This window comes from Manihot esculenta, chromosome 7, assembly GCF_001659605.2.
Source record: "Manihot esculenta cultivar AM560-2 chromosome 7, M.esculenta_v8, whole genome shotgun sequence".
NCBI classification, from domain to species: domain Eukaryota; kingdom Viridiplantae; phylum Streptophyta; class Magnoliopsida; order Malpighiales; family Euphorbiaceae; genus Manihot; species Manihot esculenta.
In genome coordinates, this window is record NC_035167.2 from 24,575,797 (window position 1) to 24,594,274 (window position 18,478).

Consider the following 18,478-nt stretch of genomic DNA (forward strand, 5'->3'; position numbering starts at 1 on the left):
CGATCCTTTCGCGTCCAACACGACTAGAATTGCGGAAGTACGAAAAAGGTTGTTGCGCAAGTTATATAGGGTTCCAGTACAAAACAATATGTTTGGAGAGAAGTGCGCAGGTTGTAGTTGTTAGTTGCAGGCTAGCGCACGCAGCCTTTTTTCGCCTAAAACAATTAAAGCAACAAAAAGAAGGAAAAACAGAAAACGGAATGCGTGAAAATGCTACAGCCTGTAATAAACCTTGAGTAAATTAAACGAGCCACTTGACATATAAAAGGCCTTTCGGAGGAGGGGAAATTCACAAACATTTACGAAACAATATAAGCTATAGATATCGAAAGAGAGGAAGCGCCTTTGAAAGAGAGACATGGATTCCAAGGCACATGTATGCACAGTATACCTGTTGTTGCTGTTTGCTTTTACGAGCGAAGCTCTGCCCAATACCTTTGATGTCACAAAATATGGTGCCAAGGCAGGATCGGATATCACTAAGGTATGGAAGTAAATTCGATTCTCGATATCGCGACGGTATTTCCTAGATTGTTGCGGCCAGGTTTTTCATTCCCGTTTTCGTTTTTAGGCTTTATTGAGTGCGTGGAAAGAGGGATGTGCAGCAGCGGGTTCCGGCAAAGTCGTGGTACCAAAAGGGAAGTACTTTTTAGGCGTGGTGGATTTGATAGGCCCTTGCAAGGGTGCCATGCATCTTCAAGTGGAAGGAACGTTGGTGGCGCCAGCAAAAGCTAGCCAACACAGCAAGAATAGCTGGGTTACATTGAGATACCTGGACCGATTAACGGTATCCGGTGGCGGGGCCTTCGACGGACAAGGAGAAATTGCTTGGGAGCGAGCGCACTGTGGCGACAGATGCAAGACACCACTTCCAATTGTAAGCAAAACCGAATGCTACTTTACAAAACAACAGCCATTCATAGACCCGTTCATGGCAGCAATACTAATAATGTTTTCTTTGCGTAATCGATGTATCAAAACTGTACCAGAACCTACGGTTTGACTTCGTCACCAACAGCATAGTTGAGGACGTAACTTCCATCGATAGCAAGCAGTTCCACGTCAATGTCCTCGGCAGCAAAAACCTCACCTTCCAGCGGTTTTCAGTGAAAGCCCCGGGACATAGTCTCAACACCGATGGAATTCACATTGGACGATCGGAGGGGATCAACATAATTAATTCAAATATTGTCACCGGTGATGATTGCATCTCCATTGGCCAGGGGAGCAAGCAAGTACGAATCACAAATGTAAGGTGCGGACACGGGCATGGCATTAGTGTTGGAAGCTTAGGAAAGTACGAGAAGGAAGAACCTGTGTCCGGAATTTATGTAAAGAATTGCACAATATACGACACTGACAATGGCGTGAGAATTAAGACTTGGCCCGCATTGTATGGTGGCACTGCGTCGAATATCCATTTCGAGGACATCGTCATGCAGAACGTCAGCAATCCCATCATTATAGATCAAATGTACTGCCCATGGAACCTATGCAATCGGAAGGTAACTTTTTAATTTTCATTTTTTTTCAACCAAAAAGGGGAATCTTTTTTATTATTATTATTTATTCATGGAGATCATATAGTTGTGTGATGTTGGCTAGAAGAATACATTTATACTAAAATATTGTGCCTTTTTTCAGAAGCCATCAAAAGTTCAAATCAGCGACGTCAGCTTCAAGAATATTCAAGGATCGTCAAGAACGCCCACGGCCGTTCAAATTACGTGCAGCAGCAGCGTACCATGCAAGGACATTGTGCTTTCTAACGTTAACCTCAAGTACACCGGATCTAAGGGATCTGCAAAATCTGTTTGTACAAATGTAAAGCCTAGGATTATAGGAAAGTTGATTCCGGGAGGATGCTAATGCACTCATTTGTTGATTCTTTATATAAATGGAGAAAATTTCTCGATTGCACATTGCAATTCATTCTTCAACTTTTCAAATTTAAATGAACTAGATCAAATATGATTAAAACCAATAACTAAAATATTTCAAATTGAACTGATGTTAACAATACGTAAATAATTTTTTAAGACCTCAATCGGAAAAATTGCAAAATGAAATAAAAAAAGACAATTTATTAAATGAACTTATTAATTTAATTGTCAAAATTCAAATTAAAATGCTATAATTCAATTGTATCAAAATTTTACTTTATCGAAGTTCAGAATGATTCATTTCTTAATTAAAAAACTGTAATTCGAAATTAAGAAATCAAAACGAAATTTATTTCCCTGTAATCCTAGCCCTACCATCATAATTAAAATATTGCAATTCAAATTTTTTTTTTCCTTTTTTAATTAGCGCAATATAATTCGAAGAAAATATATATATCAGTCTGCTCCAAAATTTTGTTTTCGCTTTTTTGGCGTAATTTATTTCCTAATGTAACTGTTTTAAGGAATCGAGGAAAAAAAAATAATATACCGCTGTAAGGAGACGAAATGTGCTACAAAGCTCGTTGTGAATTTCTTTTTTTTTTTTTTCTTTTTGCTGCGTTCCATTTAAAAGCAAATGATTACAACCGAAGCTGAATATATTGTCGACGCTGAAATAAAGTACGCATAAAATATTACGGTGCGTCTTCACTCAAGAAAAGAGAGAAAAAATGCGGTAAGTTTTTTTTTTTCTTTCCTCTTTTCTTCTTTCTTTCTTTTTTTTTTTTCTTGTACTTGTCAGAAAACAGTGCGTATGCACGCGCGAGAAAAGGAATTGCGGGTGAGGCAACACCGATCCTTTCGCGTCCAACACGACTAGAATTGCGGAAGTACGAAAAAGGTTGTTGCGCAAGTTATATAGGGTTCCAGTACAAAACAATATGTTTGGAGAGAAGTGCGCAGGTTGTAGTTGTTAGTTGCAGGCTAGCGCACGCAGCCTTTTTTCGCCTAAAACAATTAAAGCAACAAAAAGAAGGAAAAACAGAAAACGGAATGCGTGAAAATGCTACAGCCTGTAATAAACCTTGAGTAAATTAAACGAGCCACTTGACATATAAAAGGCCTTTCGGAGGAGGGGAAATTCACAAACATTTACGAAACAATATAAGCTATAGATATCGAAAGAGAGGAAGCGCCTTTGAAAGAGAGACATGGATTCCAAGGCACATGTATGCACAGTATACCTGTTGTTGCTGTTTGCTTTTACGAGCGAAGCTCTGCCCAATACCTTTGATGTCACAAAATATGGTGCCAAGGCAGGATCGGATATCACTAAGGTATGGAAGTAAATTCGATTCTCGATATCGCGACGGTATTTCCTAGATTGTTGCGGCCAGGTTTTTCATTCCCGTTTTCGTTTTTAGGCTTTATTGAGTGCGTGGAAAGAGGGATGTGCAGCAGCGGGTTCCGGCAAAGTCGTGGTACCAAAAGGGAAGTACTTTTTAGGCGTGGTGGATTTGATAGGCCCTTGCAAGGGTGCCATGCATCTTCAAGTGGAAGGAACGTTGGTGGCGCCAGCAAAAGCTAGCCAACACAGCAAGAATAGCTGGGTTACATTGAGATACCTGGACCGATTAACGGTATCCGGTGGCGGGGCCTTCGACGGACAAGGAGAAATTGCTTGGGAGCGAGCGCACTGTGGCGACAGATGCAAGACACCACTTCCAATTGTAAGCAAAACCGAATGCTACTTTACAAAACAACAGCCATTCATAGACCCGTTCATGGCAGCAATACTAATAATGTTTTCTTTGCGTAATCGATGTATCAAAACTGTACCAGAACCTACGGTTTGACTTCGTCACCAACAGCATAGTTGAGGACGTAACTTCCATCGATAGCAAGCAGTTCCACGTCAATGTCCTCGGCAGCAAAAACCTCACCTTCCAGCGGTTTTCAGTGAAAGCCCCGGGACATAGTCTCAACACCGATGGAATTCACATTGGACGATCGGAGGGGATCAACATAATTAATTCAAATATTGTCACCGGTGATGATTGCATCTCCATTGGCCAGGGGAGCAAGCAAGTACGAATCACAAATGTAAGGTGCGGACACGGGCATGGCATTAGTGTTGGAAGCTTAGGAAAGTACGAGAAGGAAGAACCTGTGTCCGGAATTTATGTAAAGAATTGCACAATATACGACACTGACAATGGCGTGAGAATTAAGACTTGGCCCGCATTGTATGGTGGCACTGCGTCGAATATCCATTTCGAGGACATCGTCATGCAGAACGTCAGCAATCCCATCATTATAGATCAAATGTACTGCCCATGGAACCTATGCAATCGGAAGGTAACTTTTTAATTTTCATTTTTTTTCAACCAAAAAGGGGAATCTTTTTTATTATTATTATTTATTCATGGAGATCATATAGTTGTGTGATGTTGGCTAGAAGAATACATTTATACTAAAATATTGTGCCTTTTTTCAGAAGCCATCAAAAGTTCAAATCAGCGACGTCAGCTTCAAGAATATTCAAGGATCGTCAAGAACGCCCACGGCCGTTCAAATTACGTGCAGCAGCAGCGTACCATGCAAGGACATTGTGCTTTCTAACGTTAACCTCAAGTACACCGGATCTAAGGGATCTGCAAAATCTGTTTGTACAAATGTAAAGCCTAGGATTATAGGAAAGTTGATTCCGGGAGGATGCTAATGCACTCATTTGTTGATTCTTTATATAAATGGAGAAAATTTCTCGATTGCACATTGCAATTCATTCTTCAACTTTTCAAATTTAAATGAACTAGATCAAATATGATTAAAACCAATAACTAAAATATTTCAAATTGAACTGATGTTAACAATACGTAAATAATTTTTTAAGACCTCAATCGGAAAAATTGCAAAATGAAATAAAAAAAGACAATTTATTAAATGAACTTATTAATTTAATTGTCAAAATTCAAATTAAAATGCTATAATTCAATTGTATCAAAATTTTACTTTATCGAAGTTCAGAATGATTCATTTCTTAATTAAAAAACTGTAATTCGAAATTAAGAAATCAAAACGAAATTTATTTCCCTGTAATCCTAGCCCTACCATCATAATTAAAATATTGCAATTCAAATTTTTTTTTTCCTTTTTTAATTAGCGCAATATAATTCGAAGAAAATATATATATCAGTCTGCTCCAAAATTTTGTTTTCGCTTTTTTGGCGTAATTTATTTCCTAATGTAACTGTTTTAAGGAATCGAGGAAAAAAAAATAATATACCGCTGTAAGGAGACGAAATGTGCTACAAAGCTCGTTGTGAATTTCTTTTTTTTTTTTTTCTTTTTGCTGCGTTCCATTTAAAAGCAAATGATTACAACCGAAGCTGAATATATTGTCGACGCTGAAATAAAGTACGCATAAAATATTACGGTGCGTCTTCACTCAAGAAAAGAGAGAAAAAATGCGGTAAGTTTTTTTTTTTCTTTCCTCTTTTCTTCTTTCTTTCTTTTTTTTTTTTCTTGTACTTGTCAGAAAACAGTGCGTATGCACGCGCGAGAAAAGGAATTGCGGGTGAGGCAACACCGATCCTTTCGCGTCCAACACGACTAGAATTGCGGAAGTACGAAAAAGGTTGTTGCGCAAGTTATATAGGGTTCCAGTACAAAACAATATGTTTGGAGAGAAGTGCGCAGGTTGTAGTTGTTAGTTGCAGGCTAGCGCACGCAGCCTTTTTTCGCCTAAAACAATTAAAGCAACAAAAAGAAGGAAAAACAGAAAACGGAATGCGTGAAAATGCTACAGCCTGTAATAAACCTTGAGTAAATTAAACGAGCCACTTGACATATAAAAGGCCTTTCGGAGGAGGGGAAATTCACAAACATTTACGAAACAATATAAGCTATAGATATCGAAAGAGAGGAAGCGCCTTTGAAAGAGAGACATGGATTCCAAGGCACATGTATGCACAGTATACCTGTTGTTGCTGTTTGCTTTTACGAGCGAAGCTCTGCCCAATACCTTTGATGTCACAAAATATGGTGCCAAGGCAGGATCGGATATCACTAAGGTATGGAAGTAAATTCGATTCTCGATATCGCGACGGTATTTCCTAGATTGTTGCGGCCAGGTTTTTCATTCCCGTTTTCGTTTTTAGGCTTTATTGAGTGCGTGGAAAGAGGGATGTGCAGCAGCGGGTTCCGGCAAAGTCGTGGTACCAAAAGGGAAGTACTTTTTAGGCGTGGTGGATTTGATAGGCCCTTGCAAGGGTGCCATGCATCTTCAAGTGGAAGGAACGTTGGTGGCGCCAGCAAAAGCTAGCCAACACAGCAAGAATAGCTGGGTTACATTGAGATACCTGGACCGATTAACGGTATCCGGTGGCGGGGCCTTCGACGGACAAGGAGAAATTGCTTGGGAGCGAGCGCACTGTGGCGACAGATGCAAGACACCACTTCCAATTGTAAGCAAAACCGAATGCTACTTTACAAAACAACAGCCATTCATAGACCCGTTCATGGCAGCAATACTAATAATGTTTTCTTTGCGTAATCGATGTATCAAAACTGTACCAGAACCTACGGTTTGACTTCGTCACCAACAGCATAGTTGAGGACGTAACTTCCATCGATAGCAAGCAGTTCCACGTCAATGTCCTCGGCAGCAAAAACCTCACCTTCCAGCGGTTTTCAGTGAAAGCCCCGGGACATAGTCTCAACACCGATGGAATTCACATTGGACGATCGGAGGGGATCAACATAATTAATTCAAATATTGTCACCGGTGATGATTGCATCTCCATTGGCCAGGGGAGCAAGCAAGTACGAATCACAAATGTAAGGTGCGGACACGGGCATGGCATTAGTGTTGGAAGCTTAGGAAAGTACGAGAAGGAAGAACCTGTGTCCGGAATTTATGTAAAGAATTGCACAATATACGACACTGACAATGGCGTGAGAATTAAGACTTGGCCCGCATTGTATGGTGGCACTGCGTCGAATATCCATTTCGAGGACATCGTCATGCAGAACGTCAGCAATCCCATCATTATAGATCAAATGTACTGCCCATGGAACCTATGCAATCGGAAGGTAACTTTTTAATTTTCATTTTTTTTCAACCAAAAAGGGGAATCTTTTTTATTATTATTATTTATTCATGGAGATCATATAGTTGTGTGATGTTGGCTAGAAGAATACATTTATACTAAAATATTGTGCCTTTTTTCAGAAGCCATCAAAAGTTCAAATCAGCGACGTCAGCTTCAAGAATATTCAAGGATCGTCAAGAACGCCCACGGCCGTTCAAATTACGTGCAGCAGCAGCGTACCATGCAAGGACATTGTGCTTTCTAACGTTAACCTCAAGTACACCGGATCTAAGGGATCTGCAAAATCTGTTTGTACAAATGTAAAGCCTAGGATTATAGGAAAGTTGATTCCGGGAGGATGCTAATGCACTCATTTGTTGATTCTTTATATAAATGGAGAAAATTTCTCGATTGCACATTGCAATTCATTCTTCAACTTTTCAAATTTAAATGAACTAGATCAAATATGATTAAAACCAATAACTAAAATATTTCAAATTGAACTGATGTTAACAATACGTAAATAATTTTTTAAGACCTCAATCGGAAAAATTGCAAAATGAAATAAAAAAAGACAATTTATTAAATGAACTTATTAATTTAATTGTCAAAATTCAAATTAAAATGCTATAATTCAATTGTATCAAAATTTTACTTTATCGAAGTTCAGAATGATTCATTTCTTAATTAAAAAACTGTAATTCGAAATTAAGAAATCAAAACGAAATTTATTTCCCTGTAATCCTAGCCCTACCATCATAATTAAAATATTGCAATTCAAATTTTTTTTTTCCTTTTTTAATTAGCGCAATATAATTCGAAGAAAATATATATATCAGTCTGCTCCAAAATTTTGTTTTCGCTTTTTTGGCGTAATTTATTTCCTAATGTAACTGTTTTAAGGAATCGAGGAAAAAAAAATAATATACCGCTGTAAGGAGACGAAATGTGCTACAAAGCTCGTTGTGAATTTCTTTTTTTTTTTTTTCTTTTTGCTGCGTTCCATTTAAAAGCAAATGATTACAACCGAAGCTGAATATATTGTCGACGCTGAAATAAAGTACGCATAAAATATTACGGTGCGTCTTCACTCAAGAAAAGAGAGAAAAAATGCGGTAAGTTTTTTTTTTTCTTTCCTCTTTTCTTCTTTCTTTCTTTTTTTTTTTTCTTGTACTTGTCAGAAAACAGTGCGTATGCACGCGCGAGAAAAGGAATTGCGGGTGAGGCAACACCGATCCTTTCGCGTCCAACACGACTAGAATTGCGGAAGTACGAAAAAGGTTGTTGCGCAAGTTATATAGGGTTCCAGTACAAAACAATATGTTTGGAGAGAAGTGCGCAGGTTGTAGTTGTTAGTTGCAGGCTAGCGCACGCAGCCTTTTTTCGCCTAAAACAATTAAAGCAACAAAAAGAAGGAAAAACAGAAAACGGAATGCGTGAAAATGCTACAGCCTGTAATAAACCTTGAGTAAATTAAACGAGCCACTTGACATATAAAAGGCCTTTCGGAGGAGGGGAAATTCACAAACATTTACGAAACAATATAAGCTATAGATATCGAAAGAGAGGAAGCGCCTTTGAAAGAGAGACATGGATTCCAAGGCACATGTATGCACAGTATACCTGTTGTTGCTGTTTGCTTTTACGAGCGAAGCTCTGCCCAATACCTTTGATGTCACAAAATATGGTGCCAAGGCAGGATCGGATATCACTAAGGTATGGAAGTAAATTCGATTCTCGATATCGCGACGGTATTTCCTAGATTGTTGCGGCCAGGTTTTTCATTCCCGTTTTCGTTTTTAGGCTTTATTGAGTGCGTGGAAAGAGGGATGTGCAGCAGCGGGTTCCGGCAAAGTCGTGGTACCAAAAGGGAAGTACTTTTTAGGCGTGGTGGATTTGATAGGCCCTTGCAAGGGTGCCATGCATCTTCAAGTGGAAGGAACGTTGGTGGCGCCAGCAAAAGCTAGCCAACACAGCAAGAATAGCTGGGTTACATTGAGATACCTGGACCGATTAACGGTATCCGGTGGCGGGGCCTTCGACGGACAAGGAGAAATTGCTTGGGAGCGAGCGCACTGTGGCGACAGATGCAAGACACCACTTCCAATTGTAAGCAAAACCGAATGCTACTTTACAAAACAACAGCCATTCATAGACCCGTTCATGGCAGCAATACTAATAATGTTTTCTTTGCGTAATCGATGTATCAAAACTGTACCAGAACCTACGGTTTGACTTCGTCACCAACAGCATAGTTGAGGACGTAACTTCCATCGATAGCAAGCAGTTCCACGTCAATGTCCTCGGCAGCAAAAACCTCACCTTCCAGCGGTTTTCAGTGAAAGCCCCGGGACATAGTCTCAACACCGATGGAATTCACATTGGACGATCGGAGGGGATCAACATAATTAATTCAAATATTGTCACCGGTGATGATTGCATCTCCATTGGCCAGGGGAGCAAGCAAGTACGAATCACAAATGTAAGGTGCGGACACGGGCATGGCATTAGTGTTGGAAGCTTAGGAAAGTACGAGAAGGAAGAACCTGTGTCCGGAATTTATGTAAAGAATTGCACAATATACGACACTGACAATGGCGTGAGAATTAAGACTTGGCCCGCATTGTATGGTGGCACTGCGTCGAATATCCATTTCGAGGACATCGTCATGCAGAACGTCAGCAATCCCATCATTATAGATCAAATGTACTGCCCATGGAACCTATGCAATCGGAAGGTAACTTTTTAATTTTCATTTTTTTTCAACCAAAAAGGGGAATCTTTTTTATTATTATTATTTATTCATGGAGATCATATAGTTGTGTGATGTTGGCTAGAAGAATACATTTATACTAAAATATTGTGCCTTTTTTCAGAAGCCATCAAAAGTTCAAATCAGCGACGTCAGCTTCAAGAATATTCAAGGATCGTCAAGAACGCCCACGGCCGTTCAAATTACGTGCAGCAGCAGCGTACCATGCAAGGACATTGTGCTTTCTAACGTTAACCTCAAGTACACCGGATCTAAGGGATCTGCAAAATCTGTTTGTACAAATGTAAAGCCTAGGATTATAGGAAAGTTGATTCCGGGAGGATGCTAATGCACTCATTTGTTGATTCTTTATATAAATGGAGAAAATTTCTCGATTGCACATTGCAATTCATTCTTCAACTTTTCAAATTTAAATGAACTAGATCAAATATGATTAAAACCAATAACTAAAATATTTCAAATTGAACTGATGTTAACAATACGTAAATAATTTTTTAAGACCTCAATCGGAAAAATTGCAAAATGAAATAAAAAAAGACAATTTATTAAATGAACTTATTAATTTAATTGTCAAAATTCAAATTAAAATGCTATAATTCAATTGTATCAAAATTTTACTTTATCGAAGTTCAGAATGATTCATTTCTTAATTAAAAAACTGTAATTCGAAATTAAGAAATCAAAACGAAATTTATTTCCCTGTAATCCTAGCCCTACCATCATAATTAAAATATTGCAATTCAAATTTTTTTTTTCCTTTTTTAATTAGCGCAATATAATTCGAAGAAAATATATATATCAGTCTGCTCCAAAATTTTGTTTTCGCTTTTTTGGCGTAATTTATTTCCTAATGTAACTGTTTTAAGGAATCGAGGAAAAAAAAATAATATACCGCTGTAAGGAGACGAAATGTGCTACAAAGCTCGTTGTGAATTTCTTTTTTTTTTTTTTTCTTTTTGCTGCGTTCCATTTAAAAGCAAATGATTACAACCGAAGCTGAATATATTGTCGACGCTGAAATAAAGTACGCATAAAATATTACGGTGCGTCTTCACTCAAGAAAAGAGAGAAAAAATGCGGTAAGTTTTTTTTTTTCTTTCCTCTTTTCTTCTTTCTTTCTTTTTTTTTTTTCTTGTACTTGTCAGAAAACAGTGCGTATGCACGCGCGAGAAAAGGAATTGCGGGTGAGGCAACACCGATCCTTTCGCGTCCAACACGACTAGAATTGCGGAAGTACGAAAAAGGTTGTTGCGCAAGTTATATAGGGTTCCAGTACAAAACAATATGTTTGGAGAGAAGTGCGCAGGTTGTAGTTGTTAGTTGCAGGCTAGCGCACGCAGCCTTTTTTCGCCTAAAACAATTAAAGCAACAAAAAGAAGGAAAAACAGAAAACGGAATGCGTGAAAATGCTACAGCCTGTAATAAACCTTGAGTAAATTAAACGAGCCACTTGACATATAAAAGGCCTTTCGGAGGAGGGGAAATTCACAAACATTTACGAAACAATATAAGCTATAGATATCGAAAGAGAGGAAGCGCCTTTGAAAGAGAGACATGGATTCCAAGGCACATGTATGCACAGTATACCTGTTGTTGCTGTTTGCTTTTACGAGCGAAGCTCTGCCCAATACCTTTGATGTCACAAAATATGGTGCCAAGGCAGGATCGGATATCACTAAGGTATGGAAGTAAATTCGATTCTCGATATCGCGACGGTATTTCCTAGATTGTTGCGGCCAGGTTTTTCATTCCCGTTTTCGTTTTTAGGCTTTATTGAGTGCGTGGAAAGAGGGATGTGCAGCAGCGGGTTCCGGCAAAGTCGTGGTACCAAAAGGGAAGTACTTTTTAGGCGTGGTGGATTTGATAGGCCCTTGCAAGGGTGCCATGCATCTTCAAGTGGAAGGAACGTTGGTGGCGCCAGCAAAAGCTAGCCAACACAGCAAGAATAGCTGGGTTACATTGAGATACCTGGACCGATTAACGGTATCCGGTGGCGGGGCCTTCGACGGACAAGGAGAAATTGCTTGGGAGCGAGCGCACTGTGGCGACAGATGCAAGACACCACTTCCAATTGTAAGCAAAACCGAATGCTACTTTACAAAACAACAGCCATTCATAGACCCGTTCATGGCAGCAATACTAATAATGTTTTCTTTGCGTAATCGATGTATCAAAACTGTACCAGAACCTACGGTTTGACTTCGTCACCAACAGCATAGTTGAGGACGTAACTTCCATCGATAGCAAGCAGTTCCACGTCAATGTCCTCGGCAGCAAAAACCTCACCTTCCAGCGGTTTTCAGTGAAAGCCCCGGGACATAGTCTCAACACCGATGGAATTCACATTGGACGATCGGAGGGGATCAACATAATTAATTCAAATATTGTCACCGGTGATGATTGCATCTCCATTGGCCAGGGGAGCAAGCAAGTACGAATCACAAATGTAAGGTGCGGACACGGGCATGGCATTAGTGTTGGAAGCTTAGGAAAGTACGAGAAGGAAGAACCTGTGTCCGGAATTTATGTAAAGAATTGCACAATATACGACACTGACAATGGCGTGAGAATTAAGACTTGGCCCGCATTGTATGGTGGCACTGCGTCGAATATCCATTTCGAGGACATCGTCATGCAGAACGTCAGCAATCCCATCATTATAGATCAAATGTACTGCCCATGGAACCTATGCAATCGGAAGGTAACTTTTTAATTTTCATTTTTTTTCAACCAAAAAGGGGAATCTTTTTTATTATTATTATTTATTCATGGAGATCATATAGTTGTGTGATGTTGGCTAGAAGAATACATTTATACTAAAATATTGTGCCTTTTTTCAGAAGCCATCAAAAGTTCAAATCAGCGACGTCAGCTTCAAGAATATTCAAGGATCGTCAAGAACGCCCACGGCCGTTCAAATTACGTGCAGCAGCAGCGTACCATGCAAGGACATTGTGCTTTCTAACGTTAACCTCAAGTACACCGGATCTAAGGGATCTGCAAAATCTGTTTGTACAAATGTAAAGCCTAGGATTATAGGAAAGTTGATTCCGGGAGGATGCTAATGCACTCATTTGTTGATTCTTTATATAAATGGAGAAAATTTCTCGATTGCACATTGCAATTCATTCTTCAACTTTTCAAATTTAAATGAACTAGATCAAATATGATTAAAACCAATAACTAAAATATTTCAAATTGAACTGATGTTAACAATACGTAAATAATTTTTTAAGACCTCAATCGGAAAAATTGCAAAATGAAATAAAAAAAGACAATTTATTAAATGAACTTATTAATTTAATTGTCAAAATTCAAATTAAAATGCTATAATTCAATTGTATCAAAATTTTACTTTATCGAAGTTCAGAATGATTCATTTCTTAATTAAAAAACTGTAATTCGAAATTAAGAAATCAAAACGAAATTTATTTCCCTGTAATCCTAGCCCTACCATCATAATTAAAATATTGCAATTCAAATTTTTTTTTCCTTTTTTAATTAGCGCAATATAATTCGAAGAAAATATATATATCAGTCTGCTCCAAAATTTTGTTTTCGCTTTTTTGGCGTAATTTATTTCCTAATGTAACTGTTTTAAGGAATCGAGGAAAAAAAAATAATATACCGCTGTAAGGAGACGAAATGTGCTACAAAGCTCGTTGTGAATTTCTTTTTTTTTTTTTTTCTTTTTGCTGCGTTCCATTTAAAAGCAAATGATTACAACCGAAGCTGAATATATTGTCGACGCTGAAATAAAGTACGCATAAAATATTACGGTGCGTCTTCACTCAAGAAAAGAGAGAAAAAATGCCGGTAAGTTTTTTTTTTCTTTCCTCTTTTCTTCTTTCTTTTTTTTTTTTTTCTTGTACTTGTCAGAAAACAGTGCGTATGCACGCGCGAGAAAAGGAATTGCGGGTGCGGTGATAAGCGGTTGTCGAAACCGTCAAAAATAAACCTATTAAACAATCAACAATAAACTTGTAGATAGTGGCAATAGGGTCGAACCACAGGGAATTGACACTAAAGATCTTCCTAATAATAACCAAGATGAGTAAATAACAAATAATTAAAAGAGGGGGGGTTTGAGTTGATGAATTAAAACTAAATAGCAAAAGAAAGCAATAATTTAAAGATGAGTAAATCAATAAGAGAAAAGCTTCTAGTTGAAGTATGGATCTTATTTCAGATTGTTTAGAATTGATCATTGATTCTTTAACACTCCTATTTATTCCAATAAATTAGTTTTGGATGTGGAAGACGCTTCTCACAATCCAAATTCCTCCTTAGTTCTAGTTTGATTAGGAAACGTTCGCTAATCAAACACTAGTTAACAAGTTGCCAAGGAACGTCCTTGGGGCATTATAGCATCGAACAACTGTTAATTGCATTAAGACTTAGAGAAACCTAATTCTAACCTTGCCAACCGCGTGGTCAAGTTTAGATCATGCAACTTGATTAAATGTGAGTTTAAACAATTTAAGCAATTACGGACCTAAATCATTCAAACAATTTATCACTTTAGCAATTTAAAAGCAATGGGCCCTTATTGATTCTAAAAGCAAAGTAATAATTATGGAAAAGATCAGATTGCATAAATATTGAAATAAACAAGAGTTCAACAATGGAGTATTAAATCTCCCAATTCATCACAAAATCTGAAATTCACCAACTTCAACTAGAAAGGAAAGTGTTTTAGCCACTCATGGTGGACTAAATACACAAAAAAGATGAAAAGAAAAGAAAAAGGAAGATGCTGGAGAGTTTCTGGCGAGTTGAGTTGCTGATCAGAAGATAAGATTGCTGGCTTGGAGGCTCTCCTTTTATAGTTGCAGAATTTTATTCATCTAGGGTTTCAAAATCCCTTTTTGATTTGATCTTGGACTCCTCTTTTGATGTTGAATTTGATTGTAATTGGAATTCCTTGGGTGAGAGACTCTTTCGTGGCTCTTGGTCTTGTGTTGGAAGTGATTGGATTGGATTTGGACTTTTGAAAAATCGAATTTCTGTTTTCTGTCCATTTTCCCGCTCTACTGTAAGTTTCTGCTGTCAAAGTGATTTGCCCTGTGATTTGGGCGAGCAGTGGGCAAATCACTGGGCAAATCACTGCCTCTGTGAGTCAGTCCTCTATGTCTCTGCGAGTGATTTGGCCAGTGATCTTCGAGTGTCTGGGGCAAATCACTGGGCAAATCACTGCTGCCTGTTGCCTCCGGGTTTCTGCTTTAGCTTGATCGGGGCAGTGATTGGAGCAGATTCTTGGGCAAATCACTGGGCAAATCATCCTTTTGTGAATTTTCTGCACTTTTTCTTCCATTTTCCAGTTTTTTCCTTTTCTGTAAAAATAAGATAAAAACCATAAATTAAACTGAAAAATGTGTAAATAAGCAATAATAATTATGATAAAAATGTGGCTAAATTATGCTTGATCAAATACCCCCACACCTAGCTTTTTGCTTGTCCTCAAGCAACAAATAACTTAGCCAATTAAGCTCCCTTTTTCCTTAGAGCCTAAGTACCACTTAATCAGCCCCCCCTAGACTCCTAATCTGAATTATCACAGTATAGAGTACATGCACTAAGGTCATCCTCTTCTTTCCTTGTTTCCTTTCACCTACCATGGTCAAGAGAAAGGTTTTTGGTTCAATCATGCTTATTCCTTTATGTTAGTTTTAATGCAACCCTAGGAGTGATTTGCCCATTTTCTTTCTCTTTTTTTTATTTTTATTTTTATTTTTAGCAGCACTTATTCTTATCCTTGCCTGAAAAAGTCACTAACCTTTTTACGCGATTGTGTACATGGGTGATACACCCCCGGTTACTCAGTTAGTCACTTGTTCAAGTGGCTACTAGCTCTGTTCATAGTCTAGACCATCGAAACGTATTTGCTTGAAAAAGTCACTGACCTTTTTACGCGATTGTGTACATGGGTGATACACCCCCGGTTACTCAGTCAGTAACTTCTCCAAGTGGTTTTTAGGCACAGTTCATAGTTTAGACCATTGGAACAGGTTTATGATTTGTGCTTTGTGCTGGTTTTTTATGATAGTTTGGGCAAATCAACTCATAGGGAGTTACACTAGCTTTGTGTTTGCATGCATTTGTATTTTTATTTCTCTTGACCTTAGCACATTTAAGGATTCAATTCAAGAGAAAAACTTCCTAAGTGAAGGTAACATACTGTGAATGATTCAATTTAGGCTTAAAGGGTGGCAAATCAATGGGGTATGAGATAAGGGTACTCTTTCAACCTTGTTATCTATGTTGAGTAGAGCAATTAGCTACAAAATTCTGTGTGTGTGTGTGCAAAAAGTGTGAAGAAAGAAAAAAAAAAAAATTTGGTGTGTGCAATAAGGGGTAAAAATAATGCAAAAAGAAACAAAAAGAAATCAAAAAAAATGAAAGATGTGTGATCAGTGAATAAAGACTCTCTAGTACCCCCACACCTATCCCACATATTGTCTCAATGTGTGAATAAACATATAGAAAAATGAAGGAGAAAGGGAAAGATATTTCCTGGCCTGGGGGTGATTTGACCAGTGACTTGGGCAAGTACTGGGCAAATCACTGGGCAAATAGCTATCTGTCACGGTGCTGGGGCAGAAAAGGTGAACCAGCAGCTGCAACATGCTTTCCATGTGCTGCATCCTATCTTGAGCCTCCACGAATGGTCTTGAGGTGCCTTTTATGTCCTCCAAGGTCCACCCAATTGCTTTCTTGTGCTTCCTCAACACATCAAGGAGCTTTTCCTCTTCTTCTTGGCTGAGCTGGTTGGAAATAATTACTGGAAGTGTATTTCCAGCTCCCAAGTAGGCATATTTGAGGTGGCTAGGCAAGGGTTTCAGATCTGGTGCATTCTCTGTCTGCTGGTTTTTTGTCTGCTTACTGTCTGATTTGAGCTGTGATTTGAGCAGATTTTCTGGTATTCTGGGCAAATCACTGGGCAAATCACTCACTTCCAGCAAGTTACAGCAGTCTGCTGTTTTCTTTGTTTCAGTGATGTTGCTGTCCACTTCTTCTCTCCTGCAAAGACCTTCATAGAGTAAGTTTTCTTGATCAAAATCAAAAATTTCTTGACTTAAATCATCAATTATATCAAGGCCATAAACAGGAGAAACATCATTGGGGAATTTCATGGCATCATAAACATTAATTTTATAATTTCCCCTTCAAACTCCATGGTCAATGTGCCATCATGCACATCAATTTTTGTTCTTGCTGTGCTCAAGAATGGTCTCCCAAGTAAGATATCAGAGGTGATGTTGCCCTTCCTCCTCCATGTCAATCACATAAAAATCAGCTGGGAAGACTAGTTGGTCCACTTGCACCAACACATCTTCAAGCACTCCCTTGGGGTAGACAATGGATCGATCAGCCAATTGGATCATAATGCTGGTGCCCTTGAGTGTACCTGCATTCAACAAGTTAAAAATAGAAAGAGGCATGACATTTAATTGAAGCTCCAAGGTCACACATGGCCTTCTTTATTCCCACATTGCCTATTTTGCATGAAACCGCAAACATTCCTCTATCTTTGCATTTGACTGGTAGTTTTCTTTGGATGACAGCTGAAAACACACTCCCCCACACTTACCTTTTCATGTTAGCAAGTTTCCTCCTATTGGTGCATAGCTCTTTGAGAAATTTAGCATACCTTGGTATTTGTTTGATAGCATCAAGTAGAGGTATGTTGATTTCTACCTTGCGAAGTGTCTCCAATATCTCTTTTTTCCTCTTTCTCCTTTTGGGACCTTGCAAATCTCTTTGGGAAGGGAGGAGGTACCTTGAATTTCTCCATAGGTTGCTGTTTCTGCCTTTGACTTGATTCTGCCTGGTCTGTTGATTTGGGCAAATCACTTTCTGCCTTCTCTGGAGAATTGGGCAAATCACTGCTGGACAGCTTAGTTTGCCCAGCGATCGGGTCAGTTCCTACGAGTGAACTGGGCAAAACTGCCCTGATCACTTCTGGAGAATTTCTTCCATGCCCTGTTTTTTGCAATTTTTCAGCCCTATTGTCTTGCAACTCCTTTCCACTCCTCAATGTGATGGCACTAGCATTTTGCTTTGGATTATCTCAGTTTGGAGAGTAGACAACAACTTACCTGTGCTAGCAATCTGTTGTGCTGGATTCTCCAGGGGGCTGGTTTTGTTTCAGAAATTTCAGCAGATTTTGGTTCAGTTGGGGCACTCAGCAGTTGCTGGTTTATGGACAGCAGCAGGGGATGTAACAGGAACTTCGGCTGGTGCTGATTTGTGGGCAGCAGTGGTTGTGGCAGTTTGACAGCAGTTGCTGTCTCTATTTTCAGCAACTTGGACAGCAGCAAATTCTGTAATTTCTGGTGTAAATTTTGGCAGTTTCAGCAAGTGCAGCAACTCTGGTTCAGTTGGGGCAATTTCTGAGGTTGCTGATTTTTGGACAGCAGGTGCTGTTTTTGCAGCAGGAGCTTCGGTTGGTGCTGATTTTTGGACAGCAGCAGGTTCTACAGTGGTGATTTGTGCCGCAGATTCAGCAGCTTGTCTGTTTCTTCGTCATCGTCCCATAGATCTTGAAGCTCTTCCTCCCTTCTTAATATGTGCGGTTCATTGAGTTGACCGCTTGATCCACTTGCTTGTTGGAGAATTTTCCCAGAAATTTCCAATTTTCTCACCATCTCTTCAAGTTCCCATATGGGAGTTTTGAGGTGTTGCTTGGGCTTGATAGTTTTTGGTAGTAGTCAGCCCTTTGCATAGCC

At 38.9% G+C, this 18,478-nt stretch overlaps 5 protein-coding genes across 5 annotated transcripts; all 5 read left to right on the forward strand.

The window, feature by feature from the left end:
• The first annotated feature begins 358 nt into the window (after nucleotides 1-358).
• On the forward strand, nucleotides 359-1,553 carry LOC110619008 (polygalacturonase-like). Its single transcript, XM_043958144.1, has 3 exons — nucleotides 359-484; nucleotides 572-877; nucleotides 960-1,553. Exons 1-3 carry the CDS (start codon nucleotides 359-361, stop codon nucleotides 1,515-1,517), a joined length of 990 nt encoding a protein of 329 aa, XP_043814079.1. The 3' UTR covers nucleotides 1,518-1,553.
• A 1,541-nt stretch (nucleotides 1,554-3,094) lies between these two features.
• Nucleotides 3,095-4,289, forward strand: LOC122723996 (polygalacturonase-like). Its single transcript, XM_043958145.1, has 3 exons — nucleotides 3,095-3,220; nucleotides 3,308-3,613; nucleotides 3,696-4,289. Exons 1-3 carry the CDS (start codon nucleotides 3,095-3,097, stop codon nucleotides 4,251-4,253), a joined length of 990 nt encoding a protein of 329 aa, XP_043814080.1. The 3' UTR covers nucleotides 4,254-4,289.
• A 1,541-nt stretch (nucleotides 4,290-5,830) lies between these two features.
• On the forward strand, nucleotides 5,831-7,025 carry LOC122723997 (polygalacturonase-like). The gene is made up of 3 exons (XM_043958146.1): nucleotides 5,831-5,956; nucleotides 6,044-6,349; nucleotides 6,432-7,025. Exons 1-3 carry the CDS (start codon nucleotides 5,831-5,833, stop codon nucleotides 6,987-6,989), a joined length of 990 nt encoding a protein of 329 aa, XP_043814081.1. The 3' UTR covers nucleotides 6,990-7,025.
• Nucleotides 7,026-8,566: 1,541 nt separating this feature from the next.
• LOC122723998 (polygalacturonase-like) lies at nucleotides 8,567-9,761 on the forward strand. Its single transcript, XM_043958147.1, has 3 exons — nucleotides 8,567-8,692; nucleotides 8,780-9,085; nucleotides 9,168-9,761. The coding sequence occupies exons 1-3, from the start codon at nucleotides 8,567-8,569 to the stop codon at nucleotides 9,723-9,725; spliced, it is 990 nt and encodes a 329-aa protein (XP_043814082.1). The 3' UTR covers nucleotides 9,726-9,761.
• Nucleotides 9,762-11,303: 1,542 nt separating this feature from the next.
• LOC122723999 (exopolygalacturonase-like) lies at nucleotides 11,304-12,814 on the forward strand. Its single transcript, XM_043958148.1, has 4 exons — nucleotides 11,304-11,429; nucleotides 11,517-11,822; nucleotides 11,935-12,450; nucleotides 12,590-12,814. The coding sequence occupies exons 1-4, from the start codon at nucleotides 11,304-11,306 to the stop codon at nucleotides 12,812-12,814; spliced, it is 1,173 nt and encodes a 390-aa protein (XP_043814083.1).
• The last annotated feature ends 5,664 nt before the right edge of the window (nucleotides 12,815-18,478 follow it).

What these genes read in the sequence shown, in the direction of transcription:
- LOC122723998 (XM_043958147.1), top strand. Translation starts at nt 8,567, where the DNA reads ATGGATTCCAAGGCACATGTATGCACAGTATACCTGTTGTTGCTGTTT. An exon ending in CAGGATCGGATATCACTAAG is followed by an intron (nt 8,693 to 8,779) that starts GTATGGAAGTAA and finishes TTTCGTTTTTAG; the next exon opens with GCTTTATTGAGTGCGTGGAA. An exon ending in GCAAGACACCACTTCCAATT is followed by an intron (nt 9,086 to 9,167) that starts GTAAGCAAAACC and finishes TAATGTTTTCTT; the next exon opens with TGCGTAATCGATGTATCAAA.
- LOC110619008 (XM_043958144.1), top strand. Translation starts at nt 359, where the DNA reads ATGGATTCCAAGGCACATGTATGCACAGTATACCTGTTGTTGCTGTTT. An exon ending in CAGGATCGGATATCACTAAG is followed by an intron (nt 485 to 571) that starts GTATGGAAGTAA and finishes TTTCGTTTTTAG; the next exon opens with GCTTTATTGAGTGCGTGGAA. An exon ending in GCAAGACACCACTTCCAATT is followed by an intron (nt 878 to 959) that starts GTAAGCAAAACC and finishes TAATGTTTTCTT; the next exon opens with TGCGTAATCGATGTATCAAA.
- LOC122723997 (XM_043958146.1), top strand. Translation starts at nt 5,831, where the DNA reads ATGGATTCCAAGGCACATGTATGCACAGTATACCTGTTGTTGCTGTTT. An exon ending in CAGGATCGGATATCACTAAG is followed by an intron (nt 5,957 to 6,043) that starts GTATGGAAGTAA and finishes TTTCGTTTTTAG; the next exon opens with GCTTTATTGAGTGCGTGGAA. An exon ending in GCAAGACACCACTTCCAATT is followed by an intron (nt 6,350 to 6,431) that starts GTAAGCAAAACC and finishes TAATGTTTTCTT; the next exon opens with TGCGTAATCGATGTATCAAA.
- LOC122723999 (XM_043958148.1), top strand. Translation starts at nt 11,304, where the DNA reads ATGGATTCCAAGGCACATGTATGCACAGTATACCTGTTGTTGCTGTTT. An exon ending in CAGGATCGGATATCACTAAG is followed by an intron (nt 11,430 to 11,516) that starts GTATGGAAGTAA and finishes TTTCGTTTTTAG; the next exon opens with GCTTTATTGAGTGCGTGGAA. An exon ending in GGAACCTATGCAATCGGAAG is followed by an intron (nt 12,451 to 12,589) that starts GTAACTTTTTAA and finishes GCCTTTTTTCAG; the next exon opens with AAGCCATCAAAAGTTCAAAT.
- LOC122723996 (XM_043958145.1), top strand. Translation starts at nt 3,095, where the DNA reads ATGGATTCCAAGGCACATGTATGCACAGTATACCTGTTGTTGCTGTTT. An exon ending in CAGGATCGGATATCACTAAG is followed by an intron (nt 3,221 to 3,307) that starts GTATGGAAGTAA and finishes TTTCGTTTTTAG; the next exon opens with GCTTTATTGAGTGCGTGGAA. An exon ending in GCAAGACACCACTTCCAATT is followed by an intron (nt 3,614 to 3,695) that starts GTAAGCAAAACC and finishes TAATGTTTTCTT; the next exon opens with TGCGTAATCGATGTATCAAA.